We start from the raw sequence: 16,367 nt of genomic DNA, 5'->3' as shown, positions 1-16,367 counted from the left end.
GTAGAGTCTCAAACTAAGTGTATGTAAAATATATAATAAGAATACAATGTAAAGTATATAATATATCAAATATTTCCTGTTTTATGTGATTTTTCCATTTAACCCTTTCCCGACATCCGCCGTACTAGTACGGCGCATGTCGTGTGTTTAACTATGGTGGCCGCCCAGGAGTTGGGTGGCCGCCATAGCCGCTGGGTGTCTACTGTGTTACATTAACCCCTCCGGTGCCTCGGTCAAAGGCGCCGGAGGCGCCATTTTCCCGGCGGCGCATAGGCACCGCCATTTTGCCGGTGATTGCCGGCGCCTGGAGCAAGCTCTAGGGCTGATGTCACGTTTCCATGACAGCCGGGAGCCTTGTAAAAGCTCCCGGCGGGTCTGCAGTCGCTTTCTTTTGCAGGCTGGTCTATGCAGCCTGCAAAAGAAATGATAATTTTTTTGCAGTGCATTGCAATTCATTAGCATTGTAATGCATTGCATTAGTGATCAGATCCCCTGGGGTTCAAGACGTCTAGGGGGTCTAATAAATGCAAAAAAAAAAAGTAAAAAAAATATTAAAAAAAGTAAAAATTCAAATCACCCCCCTTTCCCTAGAACACATATAAAAGTAGTTAAATACTGTGAAACACATACATGTTAGGTATCCCTGTGTCCGAAATCGCCCGCTCTACAAATCTATAAAAATATTTTTCCTGTATGGTAAACGCCGTAGCGGGAAAAATAGTCAAAAGTGCCAAACCGCCGTTTTTTCACTGTTTTGATTCTGATAAAAATTAGAATAAAAAGTGATCAAAGCAATAGCATTTCCCGAAAATGGTAGAACTGAAAAGCACATCTGGCCCCGCAAAAAAAGACACCCTATGCATCCCCGTACACTGACGTATAAAAAAGTTACGGCTGTCAGAATATGGCGACTTTTAGAGAAAAAAAAATTTAACACAGTTTTGGATTTTTTTTAAGGGATTAAAATGTAAATTAAACCATATAAATTTGGTATCCCCGGAACCGTACCGAAACACAGAATACAGGGGACATGTCATTTTGGCTGCACAGTGAACGCCGTAAAACCGAAGCCCGTAAGAAAGTCGCAGAAATGCATTTTTTCTTCATATCTCCCCCATTCTGAATTATTTTCCAGCTTCCCAGTACATTATATAGAATAGTTAATGGCGGCATCATGAAGAAAAATTTGTCCCGCAAAGATTAAGACCTCATATGGCTTTGAGAGCGGAGAAATAAAAAAAGTTAAGGGGTTTAGAAGGAGGGGAGTCAAAAACGGAAATCGAAAATCAAAAAATGCCATCGGTGGGAAGGGGTTAAAACACAGTGCACATATTTTGTGATAAAATGGAAATAAGGACAGGATCCAACAATACTTTCACCCACTAAATGGGATCCTAAAACCTTTCACTTCTGACTCCGGCACTTATTTTTATGTGTGTGTGTGGGGGGTATGGTTTTTCTTATTTTACTATTTTTTGCAACTGTGTGAAAAAAAGTTGATGGAGGGCAAAAGGACTTGCTTGTGGCCCCATCAGGTGAATGTAGCACTAAACAGAGCAGGCACATGGGGACATATTAAAGTGGTCTTGGTAAATGAATGGAATTTGTCATGTTATTTAATGTATGTAATATATTATTTCGAGTATTTCCCTGCGTTTGTTAGAAGATACAAGACACTTCAGAGTGGCCCTTTGTCTGTGCAGACGTACATGCAGGTGGATCCTGCCGTCTATTTGCTGTCACCTACTTCATTGAGAAGCTTCGTACAAACCTGTGCAAACTGAGGAACAGGAAACCAGTTCATTCGCCGTCATCCAGCAAAGTGTGCCAGACAAACACCTTGCAGGGGGGTCACTTTCTATGTAATTTGCACATCCCTGTAAGCCCTTGTGTCCATCCTATAGAACATAGACCCTAGATTACTGAATGGCTATAGTGGTGACCTTACACAGAGCCATCTTTGTTATGCTGGGTTTACGGGGTAAAAGCTACACCATTACCATATTAAAAAATCCATCTTAGTATGTCATAATCCCCCTTTAAATTGGATGTCTGTCTGAGACAGCTCCTACCCGTATGCCCTCTAGAGCAAAGCGCTGTTTCAAAGACCTTTTTTCTCCTGAGGAAATATCTCATCTATATTATAAAATAAATGGATGTCATATAATGTTTCCAGCAGAAACAACACATTCGCCCAGTGCTCATGTCATAAAGGGTAACCCAAGTTACCAGGAGGGGCGTGTGCGTGGGGATTCTAACATTCCCACTGTCCCGTCCTATAGCTGGCCATACACATTATGTTAATGCTGATGGATCATGCCAATTTGGGGGGCAGTGGACTAGTTAATGTGTATACGGTGCCCTGACTTCCCCTTGCCAGATGTCGAGGGAAAGAAAGCTAGACTGTCAGTTCTTATGAGATATGAGGTATCTGGAACCCAAAAAGCTTGGCTTGGTGCGGGCACCAACCAGGGGCATTAGTGCTGGGTGTCTATTTTATAAACAGTAATAAGTAGTATAACACTGGGCGGCCGCCTTAGATAAACACCCGGCATCGGGATGTCGGTAAGGGGTTAAAGAGGATCTTTCATCACCTCCACAAACTCAAGTTTTTGTGCATCATTTAATAGCCACTCCTTCCTAGATTTAAGCACAGTTGAAATATTTCCTCTCGCTCCCACCATTTCTGAGCAAACAGTGCAGGTAATTTCTATGCCCGATAATCTAGCTAAACTCCCTAATGTTAAGCGGATGGTATCAGGCACGAACAGGCAAGGGGTGTGACTCAGAGCTCCAATCAGAAGCAGTGTGATAGCTCTATGTCACGCCCCCTAGCCTGACACCACCCACTTAGCATTAGAGAGTCTAGTTCTCATATCAGGCATTGACATTACAAGTGATGATTGCTTGGGAATGGTGGGGGCTAGAGAAAAAAATCTTTGCCGGATTTAGAGGAGGGGCGCCTATTAAGGTGTAAAAAGAGCTTTAGTTAATGAAACTTCATCTTAAAGCTGTTTTGCCTTTCCCTACCGCCCCAAAATATGATAAGGACCCTTCGAACCCCTCGCATGGAAAAAGACAGCCATATTAAGAACACAACCACAGCATTACCCATGTGCGTCCATAGAATTTCTTATCTATTTATGGTCTTTCATTTGCAATTACGTTGTATAATAAAAACCTCCGGCGAGGACGTTATTACCAGTGACACCAATTTTCCCATACAAATAGACTAAATATCTTCCCCACACACACATACATTACATAAACCCAATTAATGGCCACTCCAGTTTATTTACTTACGCCGACCTCTCTACTTATTCTCAGGCATTTGCAAAGAAAAAATGGATTTGCTTGTGATTACCTGAAAGAGAATAATGAAAGGTAATTTATTTTCCACTAGTAGCATTAGTCCTCCGTACCCATCCCAGATTATTATAAGTAATGTTTCAGGTCTGAAGAAATCTCTTGTATAATGTCTTATTTCTTTTACACCGTATTTATAGCACTTTCTACATTAAACTTTCCTTACATTGAGATGAACTGAATTAAAGGAAAACTGAAGTGCAGGCAGCTTGTTATAGAGCACTAGGCAATTTCTCTGGTTGGTTCTAGAGGACTCCACAGGTTGCAGGTTCAGACTTAGCAGGTAAGCGTTACAGTGTACCAGGAGGGTCTCAGGTCGAGAGATGTGTAGTAAGTGACATTACACGTCATCTACAAGTTTCCTCCTCTTCTCAGCCTGAACTGACTGCCACTGTTCGGTATATAATCCGATTTGTGCTGGTATGCAAATGAGTTCTCTCGCAGCACTGGGGGAGGTCCTCAGCGCTCAAACAGCACTGGGGGCATCCCCAGTGAACTCTCCAGCGCCGACTCCATCTTCGTCTGGAACGGCCTCTCTCCGTGTCTTCTTCTGGTGCTGGGTTCAAACTTCTACGCATGCGCGGTTGGGTCTGCCACTGGGCCTTGGGCAGAGCCGACTGCACATTCCCGCGGCCATTTTCTTGTGGCGGCTTACCCCAGCTTTCTGTGTAAGCATCAACAACTGTCGTGGCCTCACATTTCTGGGGTAAGTTTTAGTCTGGGGTTTAGTTTCTGGGGGTAAGTAATATTTAGTCATCTTAAGGTTTCTTTTTCAAACCTTTTGTCTGGTGTTGATACCAGAGGTCCTTCTAAACTCCTTAGATCATGGCTTGTATCTATCACTGACTGTATCACCTTCAACCTTTGGAGCTACGTCTCCTTCTCGTGGAACAAGTATTTTTCTTATTAAGTGCCGTGAAGACTCCTGGAGTCTATCAAACCTATTTCTTCAAGATGTCTTTTCCGCGCATGGCTCTCCAGGCTTCCCAAACTGGATGATTATGGTGATTGGACACATCTGTCTTGTCGCTGGTTTGCATCGTCCTCTTCTTAATTAAACTCCTCCAGGCATAATTTTCTCATCTAATGAGCCGATGTACAACATTATATTAGAGGGTAAGATTATCTCCATGGGCGTATCATAACCTTTACCATCTCAATAATGGGAAAATGGATGGAGGCTTTAAAGAGAACCTGGTGTTCGTAACTCATTGTATAAAATTCTGAGTCGGGAGTGTTCCTCTGTTATTCCACCTAGAAATCCAAGAATAAAGCTTAAAGCTGCAGAACCCTGATGTCACTACTATAGAGCTGATTACGGCCTTGTCATCCACAGTAACTTCCAGCATCGGGACATGGCCAGATGGGCCGACCCTTGCAGTCTCTGGGTGTCAAACCACCACCAATTGGATGTTATATACTGAGTTTTGAGAATGTATGCAAATATGGCTTCTCCACAACTCTACGACATTATCAAACAAGGGTTTGGGTAAGGGATTTGTTATTAAGGGTCCCTTAGTAAGGTACAAAAGAAGAGGTGGAAAAAAGTCCTTTAGTAGTAGGTGGTTATGAAGGTGGTGAAGATCCACCACCAGAAACAGGACCAATTTTTCAATCCTATAAGCACCCATATGAACGTTTACGTTGGGTGACTTTATTATGTGTCCTTTATCATTCTCATGGAAGATGGTGGCTCTATTGGAGAAGATAGACCGAAACAACTCGAAGGAACCATGCCGAGACGTGACCTCTGTCAAAACCAAAAGTCAAATAATTGTACAGAGGACACAAGTTGGCATGAACCTGATACCATGTCTGTTTGTACTGGCCTGACACATCCTAGACATACTTTGAGTAAATTGTTGAGCAAAAAGTATCGAAAGAGCTTCGTTGTTGGGTGTGAAAAGCCCAACACATTAGTCAGCAGTCCATAAAAGGAACCAGAAGCGAGATCATCTGTAGCAAAATCACTTGACTGTCCTTGGTGGAGGGCTCAACCTTTGTACACACTAGACATGAAGACTGATGTCCTCGCAATACTGATCTTCCACTGCTTGATGGTGTCCAGATTCAGCAGCTCCGAAAAACTTTTCCATAGGAGGGATCACTCCGATCTAGAGCCATCTAGTCTCCAGCAAGCCGAGCTGGTTACAGACTTGGTCTCTGCACAGGTTAGTTCCGTATTATATCTAAGTTGTAAAATATACCATCGGTGGGTCCAATCCTTGGCTCTCCACCTCCACCATCCCTTGATGACCTCCAACTGGAGCCAAAGTTTGGAGAGCACTGATAACTAGAACATATTTGCTACTTGTATCCATACATATGTTGGGGACCAATGGGAATGTTAAAAAATGTGGCTTTTCTCAGTGTCTCGAACTTTTTGAAGGATTTTCACTCTATCATTGATGTTTTTAGCAATATTTGTCAAAGTACGGCTGGACAGAACCTGTAAGGTGGGAAGATGCAATCACTGAAGACAATGAACACCTCCAAGACAAAGAGGCCACAGCGAAGTCAAGGAAAAAGTCACAAGAACCAACAAAAAGTCCCCCCTTCATGGAAGCACTGAAAAAGTTTCAGAAGCTGAATAACTTACCAGTAACCGGAAGACTGGATGATGCCACCATTAATGCCATGAACAAGCCAAGATGTGGCGTACCGGACAACCAAGTATCCAAAGATATCCAGGAGAGGCCAAAGTTGACCGAAGCTATGAGCAAAACAAACCAGGGTGAGGGAGCTCCAAAGAAACGTGCCAAGAGGTTCCTGGACATGTTAATGTTCTCAGACAATTATAGGAAAGAACAAGAAGCGTCTGAGGGTGTTGGAGGGAAAATATTCAGCAAGAAGCTCCTGAAATGGCGCATGATCGGGGAAGGATACAGCAGCCAGCTTACTATAAGTGAGCAGAGATACGTCTTTAGGTTAGCCTTCCGAATGTGGAGCGAGGTCATGCCCGTGGACTTTGTAGAAGACAATACATCGCCATTGTCACATGTCGATATCAAGCTGGGCTTTGGACGAGGTAGGTGCCCACTTTTGGTCACATCCAGATTCAATTTTATAACTTGCGGTTTTGCTTTTGCAAAAGGATAGAGTAACCTCAGCCATAAAAGACAGAACAAAGACAATGCTGAGTGTTTTCAATCTTTTTGGCTATTCTTATTATTCCCCTATTATGGAATATACAATGGACTCCCATATTCTTGTTCATCTCCTCTACAGGGCGGCACTTGGGTTGCTCCAGAGCCTTTGACGGCTCCGGCCAGGAGTTTGCACACGCCTGGTTCCTCGGAGACATCCATTTTGATGACGATGAACATTTTACCGCCCCGAGCAACGATAATGGGATCAGTCTTCTCAAAGTAAGTGAATCCACCAGAAACAGGACTGCATGGATGGGTTTTAAAACTGACCGCCAGCAAGCTGTCCCCTGTCCAGTTTTCCCGGGGCTTATAACAGAAACCCCGGGGCGGCGGTTGTACGAACCCAGCCTTAGCCATAGTTAGGAGGTGTACATGAATATTCCCCCTCACTGACAGCAAGCAGAGATGTTGAAATAAAATATATTTTAAATAAAACTTTCCACTACATTGGCCACAGAAAGTATGTGACCCCCCCCTTCTTCCTCCTCCACAGTAAAGTTGTCATCTCCCTGGTAAATATTACATTGCAGATAGATTTTCTCCATCCAGATGACGCCCACAGGACAAGTATTTTAATTTCTCACAGGGGATAAGGACGTCAGGCGGCGGTGTCGCTGGATTCGCGCCCTGAGCCTCATCCATGTATCAATGCACTAATTAATCCTGCCCTATAACAAGGTAGCGCGCGCTCATTGCCTCTTTCTTCCAATTAATAGGTTGCAGTTCATGAAATCGGCCATGTTCTCGGGCTATCTCACATCCACAGGACTGGATCAATAATGCAGCCCAATTACATCCCCCAGGAATCAGGTTTCGAATTGGACTGGTCTGACAGGAAAGCAATACAGAACCTCTACGGTAAGAGGCGGCCGAGGTTGATTATTTCTCGCTTATTCGCAGGGCACGGTGGTTGAAGTTTGTTCAGACCCCACTGTGCCTGGAACCTTTCCCAGAAAAATCATCTTCCGAAAAAAGCGAGGGATAAGCCAATTAGTTAGAAACGTGGATGGGAAACAAACTGGGTTTATATCAGTTTCTGGGAAAGCTGAGTGAAAGGCGATAGGGGTTATCAGCACCCATCAAAGCCAGGTAGATATCAATGCACACTGTACCTTAAGGGGAAAACTTGGAGTGTCTCTTCAGGTACTAACAGCTGCATGCACTGATTTTTGCAGGTGCCACTGTTGTATCCCATTGTTCCCCCCAGCATCATACTATAGCTTCTTCTGTCTCCTACACATCAGGGAGAAGTTTTCTCGCTCCTCAGTACTATGGTGCTATGATGCCCTGCTACCTGCTGACTCAGGTGCTGTGCTCCTCTGCCGTAGCCTTCACTATTGCAATGGTGTGCATGACCTTTTATTGCTTCTAAAATATAATGTTTATGGAGACAGTGACCTATCCACTCCTTTGGTTATAGGTATAAGGGCAGGGTTAGATGTTTTAGGGGCAGTTTCATATCATGTGATGGGAAGTAGTGAGGACAGGGGTATTATTATAAACTTGACAGGGTACCTTATAGCCAATCAGAATGAGTATAGCAGCAGGAGATGAGTGTGATGACTTTGTTGGGGGCAGTGACCTATCCACTCAGGACTAGGTCATATGTATCGGGGGCAGTGTGGAGCGGGATAGATTCAGGAGAGAGTAATATCTAGTGTGTTGTACGGTATATTCCTGTGATATAGGGTTCAATGTAAGGACACGACATGTTCCAGAAGAGCGTCGTACAATGTATTGGACCGTGCTAATACACTATAAATAGTATAACAGAAAATGATGTCCATTATATAATAAATCCAGAGTACCCCTTTAACACGGCCAGATCTGTGTACAGGATAGACGCCCTGCTGATAGTCCGCACCGCAGCCCGCGCTAAATTGAACCCTGAAATATTGATGTCCTTGAAAACGATTCCTGACACTTTACAGTCTACGCCGCTTTCTTGCGGAGGATTTTTCTAATGTCTCTCTCTTTCGCTGGCATCTTGCCTCCGCTATATTGTTTCCAGAAAACGATTGTCAAGCACTTGTGTCAGGCGGCCGGCCGGGTGACTGTGTGCGGGGGGGAGAGCCGTGAACTGTGCACCAGTAAATTAGGACACTTTGTGTCTGGGATGTTCTCGCGTCTGCGCTGACATTTTCATTTCTAGCCTCAGGAGGAATGGGATCTTTTTTAAATATCTCTTAACCCAGAGAATGTGAAATCCCACAAAATCTGCGCCAGAGAACCCTGCAGGGAGGCACGGAGAAAGATCTGTAGTTATATGTCTACTCAGCAATTACTACAGGCTGGAGGGAATGACTTTATAATAGAGGATGTGGATGAGGGTCACCTACCTGCTGTAGTAATCGGGTGCGAGCGATATATCTATCTACAGTAACCATCTCATATCTATAGTATCTATATCTATCTATCTATCTATCTATCTATCTATCGCAGTGATGGCGAACCTTTTAGAGACCGAGTGCCCAAACTGCAACCCAAAACCCACAAAATGTTCGCGGAGTGCCAACACGACAATATAGACTTAATACTATGCGGATCCACAATTGCGGACAGTTACTGACCAAAAATTACAGTCATGTGGGGCTTTACAGAGCTTTCAATAATACAAACAACGTTGTACTGAAATGTAAAGGTCTCGGCATTTGGTACTTTGAACAATTAATTTTCACTATTTACATCGCACAGGATCTGTTTTATAGTTACCGTGTAATATTCTTACATCCTGTACTAATATCACGTCTGCTATAAAACAGATACTGTGTGATATAAATAGTGAGGGGACCCCAGACAGTATTATATGCTCTGCAGTGGGCCCACCACACAATATTATATTCTCCACAGTACCACAGTAGCCCCCCAGTGTTATATGCTCCGCAGTAGGTGTCCCCCCCCACAGGATTATATGCTCCACAGTGGCATCCACACACAGTATTGTGTGCTTATAAATAGGCCCCCCCAGTATTATATGCTCTTTAGTACACCCCCCAGTATTATAAGCCACCCCAGTATTATAAGCCCCCCCAGTATTATACACTCCCCCCAGTATTATAAGCCCCCTCAGTATTATACACTCCCCCCAGTATTATACACCCCACCCAGTATTATAAGCCCCCCCAGTATTATACACTCCCCCCAGTATTATAAGCCCCCTCAGTATTATACACTCCCCCCAGTATTATACACTCCCCCCAGTATTATACACCCCACCCAGTATTATAAGCCCCCCCATTATTATACGCCCCCCCATTATTATACACTCCCCCCAGTATTATAAGCCCCCTCAGTATTATACACTCCCCCCCAGTATTATACACTCCCCCCAGTATTATACACCCCACCCAGTATTATAAGCCCCCCCAGTATTATACACTCCCCCCCAGTATCATACACCCCACCAAGTATTATAAGCGCTCCCCCCAACATCATATAGATAGTGAGCCACTCTCATACTCACCCCTGAAGAGCCGCCGGCATCCACCTTCTTGTTACTGGCGGCGCTGATGACGTCATCGCGCCCGCGTCGGGGCAGAGGTCAAACTCTGCAGCCAGTGTAGGCCGCGGTCGCGCGATCCGCGGCCTACCCTGACAGCTTTCAGCTGTATGTGCATTTGCACATACAACTGAAGGCAGTGATCGCTCATCAACGGGGAATCCTGTACCGGATTCCCTGTTGGTGAGCGATCCGGGCGACCGCACGCGTGCCAGCATGGAGGGCTCTGCGTGCCCTCTCTGGCACGCGTGCCATAGGTTCGCCATCACTGATCTATCGTAACCATCTCATATCTATAGTATCTATCTATTTGCAGGATCTATATCTATCGCATATCAATCTACTACAGTATCGCTCATCTATCTACAGTATCGATCTCATATGTATAGTATTTAGCTATAGTATCTATCTCATATCTATCTATTATATGTATCTACAGGGTTAATATCTACAGTATCTATCTACAGTATCAATCTATATCTAGCCGTCTCTCATATCCATCTACAGTATCTCTCATATCTACAGTATCTATCTATCTATCTATCTATCTATCTATCTATCTATCTATCTATCTATCTATCTATCTATCTATCTATCACAGCTTCAGAACAACCAACCAAAAAGCTGGCAGAATAACTGATGCAGACAGAGCACAGGTGCGGAAGGTTTATAAAGACCAGAGTTAGCATGGTCAGTCTTCATGTGCCTATTTCCAGTAGGGGCTGCACCTCCTATATGGCCAGGCACAGCTCCCCATACAGGAGACAAACCCTTCCCCAGTTTGTAGCTGGTGTAAAGTTAAAGCATCTTTTACAACATTTGACAGATCAGAACAATGGACTGAAAACAAGGCAGTGTGAACCTGGTCTAATATTCATCTAGCATCAATCTTCCCGCTAATGTCTGTCTAACGCTAGCTGCACACTTGTATTTGGGTTTCCATTCTTCGGGTCCGCTTGGAGACCTGAAGAACGGAAACCTAATCCGCTTAAAATGTGGAAACCCCCAGACACCATAGATCAGAGCCGTAAACCGGACTTCTAATTTACCTTAAATCTACAAAAACATTGTAGATTATTTGTAGCATAAAAAAAACAAGATGCAAAGGTAGATCTAAAAATTGCATAAAATAATAAAACCCCCAATATCCATAAACCGCCACCTGGTGCATAGTAATAGAACACAATGGTGTCACTTCTTATCAGTCTGGGGACATAAAGCCGGGCTGGCACATGGGGAATTCTTCCCATATAAAAAATGTGCTCAATATATATAATAAGAAAAGAATCATCTGCGGCAAAGGAACCTTAATCAAAGTATCATGCATACAAATAAAAATATAAGAAGCTAATAAAAACTGCATGAAAATGCCAAGAAAAGCTGCAAGCTAATATCCCTGGCTGCAGGTAAGCAATAATGATGTAAATGCGCAGATCTGGAGGCTGCTGGAGGCTGTAATTCACTGGAGAATAACACAGTGCATGGGATACGGCAGCACAGACGTGACTGCAATTTACTTCTGAACAGAGATCTCATTTAAAGGGGAAGCATGTCCTGTGTGCACATCATTTCCACCTTTACTTTTTTAGATTTAAAGGGGACCTTTCACCAACTTTAATTCTTTTCATAATTTAATAGGGTCTACTTCACAGATTCACACGTAGTTGGAATTTTGTCTCTAGCCCACACCGATCCCGAGCAATGCATTAATTAAGCCCTCTCTTGTTAGGTGGGCGGTTCTTGGCTGGAGCAGAGAGACAGGGACCGCCCACTTGATAGTAGAGAGCATAATTGTGCTGAAATTAACAGTACTGATTGCTCGGGAGTGGTGGGGGCTAGAGAAAAAAATTGAACTGCGCCTGAATCAGTGGAGTGGTATCTATGGAAGGATGGAAAAAGGAGGAGGTGGTGAAAAGTTCTCTTTAAAGGGGTTGACAAGAATAAAAAATAAATATGGGTATATCACAGTTGTTCGCACGTTGTTTGGTATTACCGCCTGGCTCCATTTAAGTGGATGACTCCGAGCTGCAGTACCATTCACAACCTGTAGACGGAGGGAAGCGCCGCCTGTGTACACATCATTTCCCCTTTACTTGGACAATTACTTTTTTTCAGATTTAAAGGGATTGACCAGGTTTGTAAAAACATGGCTGCTTTCATGTACAAACAGCACCCCATCTGTCCATAGGTTGTGTCTGGAATAGCAGCCTCTCTGTGTGCAATACCATACACAACCTGTAGATAGATGTGGCACTGTTTTTGCGCAATGTTAAAGCGGCCATGTTTTTTCATTACTATTCAACCCCTTAAAGGGGAGGCCATAGTATGTTAGTACTATGGTGGTAATCTAATCATTCTTAATTCAGTTTTTCTAGAAATTTTACCATTTACAACCTATAGACAAAGAGTGGCGCTGTTTCCAAGCCAAAGGAGCCAAATTTTTCTAATCTTCCACAAACCTTATAGTATTACAGGATCTAATGTTTTCTCTTGGTTCAACCTGTTCATCTATACCAAGAAGTCTTAAAGGGATTGTCCCATATTGGGTTCTGAAACTAACTGCACCAATTGCTCAGGAATGGGGAGGTCTAGAGCAAAACCTATTGAGGATACAAAGGGCTCGAGTTGTAGTGAAAGGTCCTCTTTAACAGGTTGTGCATGCTTCTTACATATGTGTCCTCCATTACAGGGTCATGTGAAGGACCTTTTGACACAGTATTTGATTTTCTGAGAAAGGAGAGGAACCAATTTGGAGAGCTGGTCCTGCGGTACAACACGTACTTCTTCAGGAGCGGCTGGTACTGGATGTATGAGAATAGGAATAACAGGACCCGCTATGGAGATCCCATCACTATATCATCGGGCTGGCAGGGCATCCCGGCAGAGAACATTGATGCCTTCGTTCATGTGTGGACCTGGTCCAAGGACATCATCTACTTCTTCAAAGGTAAAGCTCTAGAGAGCGTCCTGCTACCTGTATGCTGAGCTATGGAGTATCTAGCTAATAGAAAGGTGATGGGATCTAAGCACATGTTTGTAAGACAAAATCTGCTGTGGTTGAGCTTTGGGTTGCTACCATGGGTCACAGCTTTGACTTTTGGCACAGATTAGGTCCATTCAATGGAGAGAGAGGGGTGTCAAAAACAAAAATTGAAAAATGCCCGAGCTGGGAAGGGGTTAAAAAAAATACACTTAACTGATGACACCTTCCTATTTTGATTTTTAAAGGGAATGTCAGGATATAGCTGTGATAGGTGTGAATTATGACATAAATCCCGGATGCACAGATGTGAAGACACATCATACATCGCAGTCCTGGGAGCTGTCAGCGCTGCTGCGGGGAATTCTATATAGTTAATGTCTCCTCTACATTTGCAGGGACGATGTACTGGAGGTACGATGACAAAAATGACAAAGCCTACTCTAAGGACACTCAGGGGACGACTTACCCCCGGCCCATTTCTCAAGGCTTTCCTGGAATTCCCAGTCCAATCAATGCGGCCTACTTCGACAGGAGGACCCAGAGAATTTACTTCTTTAAAGACTCCCAGGTGAGAGGAAACAGTCAGTACCTGCTGCATGACATACAGTAACTCAAGTCTAAACCTATGGACGTACAGTACTACAAGACGTGACAAGTCTGTTTCAGTAGTCCCTGGTAATGCTGTAGAGCAATTTACAATTCTACAATATGCTGTCCCTCTGTTACTCTTCCTGGAAATATTAAATTGTATTAACGTACGGTTACCATTCCACTTATGAAAGTTGTGTGTCCTTAAAACACTTGGACACTATCCAGTTTGTTTGTAGACATGCATCCTATTGACAATGAATGCTAAAAACTATTTATTGTACATTTCCAGGAGGTGTAATGGAGGAAATATAAACTGCTGAATTATTTCATAGAGAATAACAGTATTTGCAACTCTTTTAATTATTTTTTTTTAAACCGGAAGCAGTCCCCAAGTTTTGGGTCCCTTAACCAACAGCACACCCTTAGGGGCTGCACTCCTATGCTATGAGCGTCTCATAATCCGGATCCTATTGGTGCCGGATTACAGGAATTTCACTGTATTTGATACATAATCTCACTTCTTCCTTATCCGCAGGTCTTTGCCTTTGACATAAACAGACACCAGCTGGTACCCAACTTTCCGAAGAGAATCGCGGATGCCTTTCCTGCCATTGTTCGCAACAACCATCCCCGAAGTAACCTGGACGCGGCCTATTACTCCTACAGCCACAAAGCCCTCTTCCTGTTTAAAGGCAAGCACTTCTGGAGAGTGGTCAGTGACCAAGACAGGGAGACTAATTCATCTCTGCCCCTCAATGGCTTGTACCCCCAGCAAGCCATCTCGGAGCAGTGGTTCGATATCTGTAACGTACACGCATCACTATTAAAACTGTGACCGGCTAAAGTGTAGGGGGACAAATATACGAGCAACACTATGCCTGGCATTACAGCTTAGCCCCATTCTCTGCAATGGACCTGAACTGCAGTACCAAGCACAAACCATGTATAGGGGTGGCGCTGTTTTCAAAAGAAATCAGTCATGTTTTTCTTACCCTGTACAATCTCTTTAAAGGGGTTGACTGGATTAATAGATCATGACCTGGCCGCTATACAGGCCGACCCCACCAATTAGGAATTTTTGACTTAACCCTTCACCCCCAAACAATCTCTTTAACAAAAGCCTACTACCACCAAAGCCTACCACTTCTGACCCCCTTATATGCTGATATAGGACTGGTTAGCGGCCTAGTGAACAGACCTTAGTGAAATTTTTCCGCTAGGAAATTCAACGTTTATTTCATATGCAAATGAGGTGTTTGGTGCACTCAGGGCGGGGCCACACCGATGCAATGGCCATTTTCCTTTATAGTCGCCACTCAGTTCTGCTCTCAAAACAGAGACTGACATGTCCCATGGACAGTGATTTCAAAGTGACCGCAAAAGTTGGTTCTCCGGTAGGCGTGGCCTCCACCGTCCCTGCACCAAAACAAAGTTACGCCCGCGTCACCAGAAAACTGGCATAAACGATGATAAATCTGACAAGGTGGACACTCCCACCGCCATATTCCCTCTGAGAAAAGCAGCACGAGGGTCACAAAACAGGAAGTCACAGATTTTGCTCAAAAATTCACTTGTACAAAAATTTGGCACCATTTACTTTCCCGGCTTGTCTACCGGTTTTCTGGCACATAAGCCCTGATAAATCCAGGACCCTTGTAAGGAGGGCGAATGTAAGAAGTAAATCTGCCCCCTTGTATTGCAGCTGCAGGTGTGAACAAGCATTTATACGGAGACGGATGTGCGGAGTAACAGCTTCTTACCCTATACAGTATATATAGTGCAGCCAGTTATGTAGATGTGACACATCTGGCTGCACCGTGTAGGATACTAAGGTCCGTCCTTGCACCATTTGTGCACCTCAAGCCCCGATTTTGCGCTTATATTGCTCTTATTGTACATGACTATAGGTGGAGCCTGTTACGTTTTGTTTTTTTATTTTTTGACAGAAAACCGCCCCAGTTTTACCTTATGTATCCTGACAACACTTTACACTGTCTATGTGGCTTACTAGATGTCTATAGATGTATATTCTATTTATTTTCGTTACAATGTATTTATATAAGTAAAGTCGCCAAATCTATGTGCGGTGTATGCCGTCCTGACCTGATTCTAGCTCATACTTTACCTGCAAAGCCTCATAGCAGGAACTTGGGACTTACATATTAATGACCTACGCAGGTTAAGGCCATGGCACTCACAAGCACAGCGGCCTCTGCCCTTTGTTGGTCGCATAATACAGCAACAGCTCAGCCCCATTCAGGGCCGCAGTACTCGCCCTAATATTACAGCTTCTTCAAGCAGCTGATCTGTACGGGTCCCAGGTGTCAGACCCCACTATTAGATATTGTATTGAGATTCTTACCTTAACCCGATTCTATATAGTGCAGGGGCAGTGAATGACACAGATTCAGCCCAGGTTTATAAATGGCATATATACCTTTAAATAGTTTACGCTCACATGTACATGAAGCCGACACCACGGGGACTGCTCACCTCTAAAACCCTCCCGAGAAGCTGCTGAGATTGGGAAAACACAAGGACACAGCGAGAGAATGCTTTCGATTTTATGGTGCCACATTAATGAGGCCCCTGAATAATAATACCGCGCTGCGGGACTGTTCCCTATTAATACACACAGACTTCCACCCTGGAATAAGGGAAATGTCACACCGGCACCCCATGGAGAAGGGAACGTGCTGAATGTTACCGGAGCTGCCTCACAAGCAGTTTACAAATGGCAGCTAAATATGACCCCTGTGCGGGCGAGTGAGCCAGAGGA

At 44.0% G+C, this 16,367-nt stretch overlaps 1 protein-coding gene across 1 annotated transcript; it reads left to right on the top strand.

The window, feature by feature from the left end:
- Window positions 1-5,381: 5,381 nt before the first annotated feature.
- On the top strand, window positions 5,382-14,447 carry MMP21 (matrix metallopeptidase 21). Its single transcript, XM_075288069.1, has 7 exons — window positions 5,382-5,537; window positions 5,785-6,394; window positions 6,595-6,734; window positions 7,232-7,373; window positions 12,704-12,961; window positions 13,393-13,565; window positions 14,124-14,447. The coding sequence occupies exons 1-7, from the start codon at window positions 5,382-5,384 to the stop codon at window positions 14,421-14,423; spliced, it is 1,779 nt and encodes a 592-aa protein (XP_075144170.1). The 3' UTR covers window positions 14,424-14,447.
- The last annotated feature ends 1,920 nt before the right edge of the window (window positions 14,448-16,367 follow it).

The sequence above is a fragment of the Leptodactylus fuscus genome, chromosome 10 (assembly GCF_031893055.1).
Source record: "Leptodactylus fuscus isolate aLepFus1 chromosome 10, aLepFus1.hap2, whole genome shotgun sequence".
Lineage (NCBI taxonomy): Eukaryota > Metazoa > Chordata > Amphibia > Anura > Leptodactylidae > Leptodactylus > Leptodactylus fuscus.
This window is presented reverse-complemented; position numbering and strand designations above follow the sequence as displayed.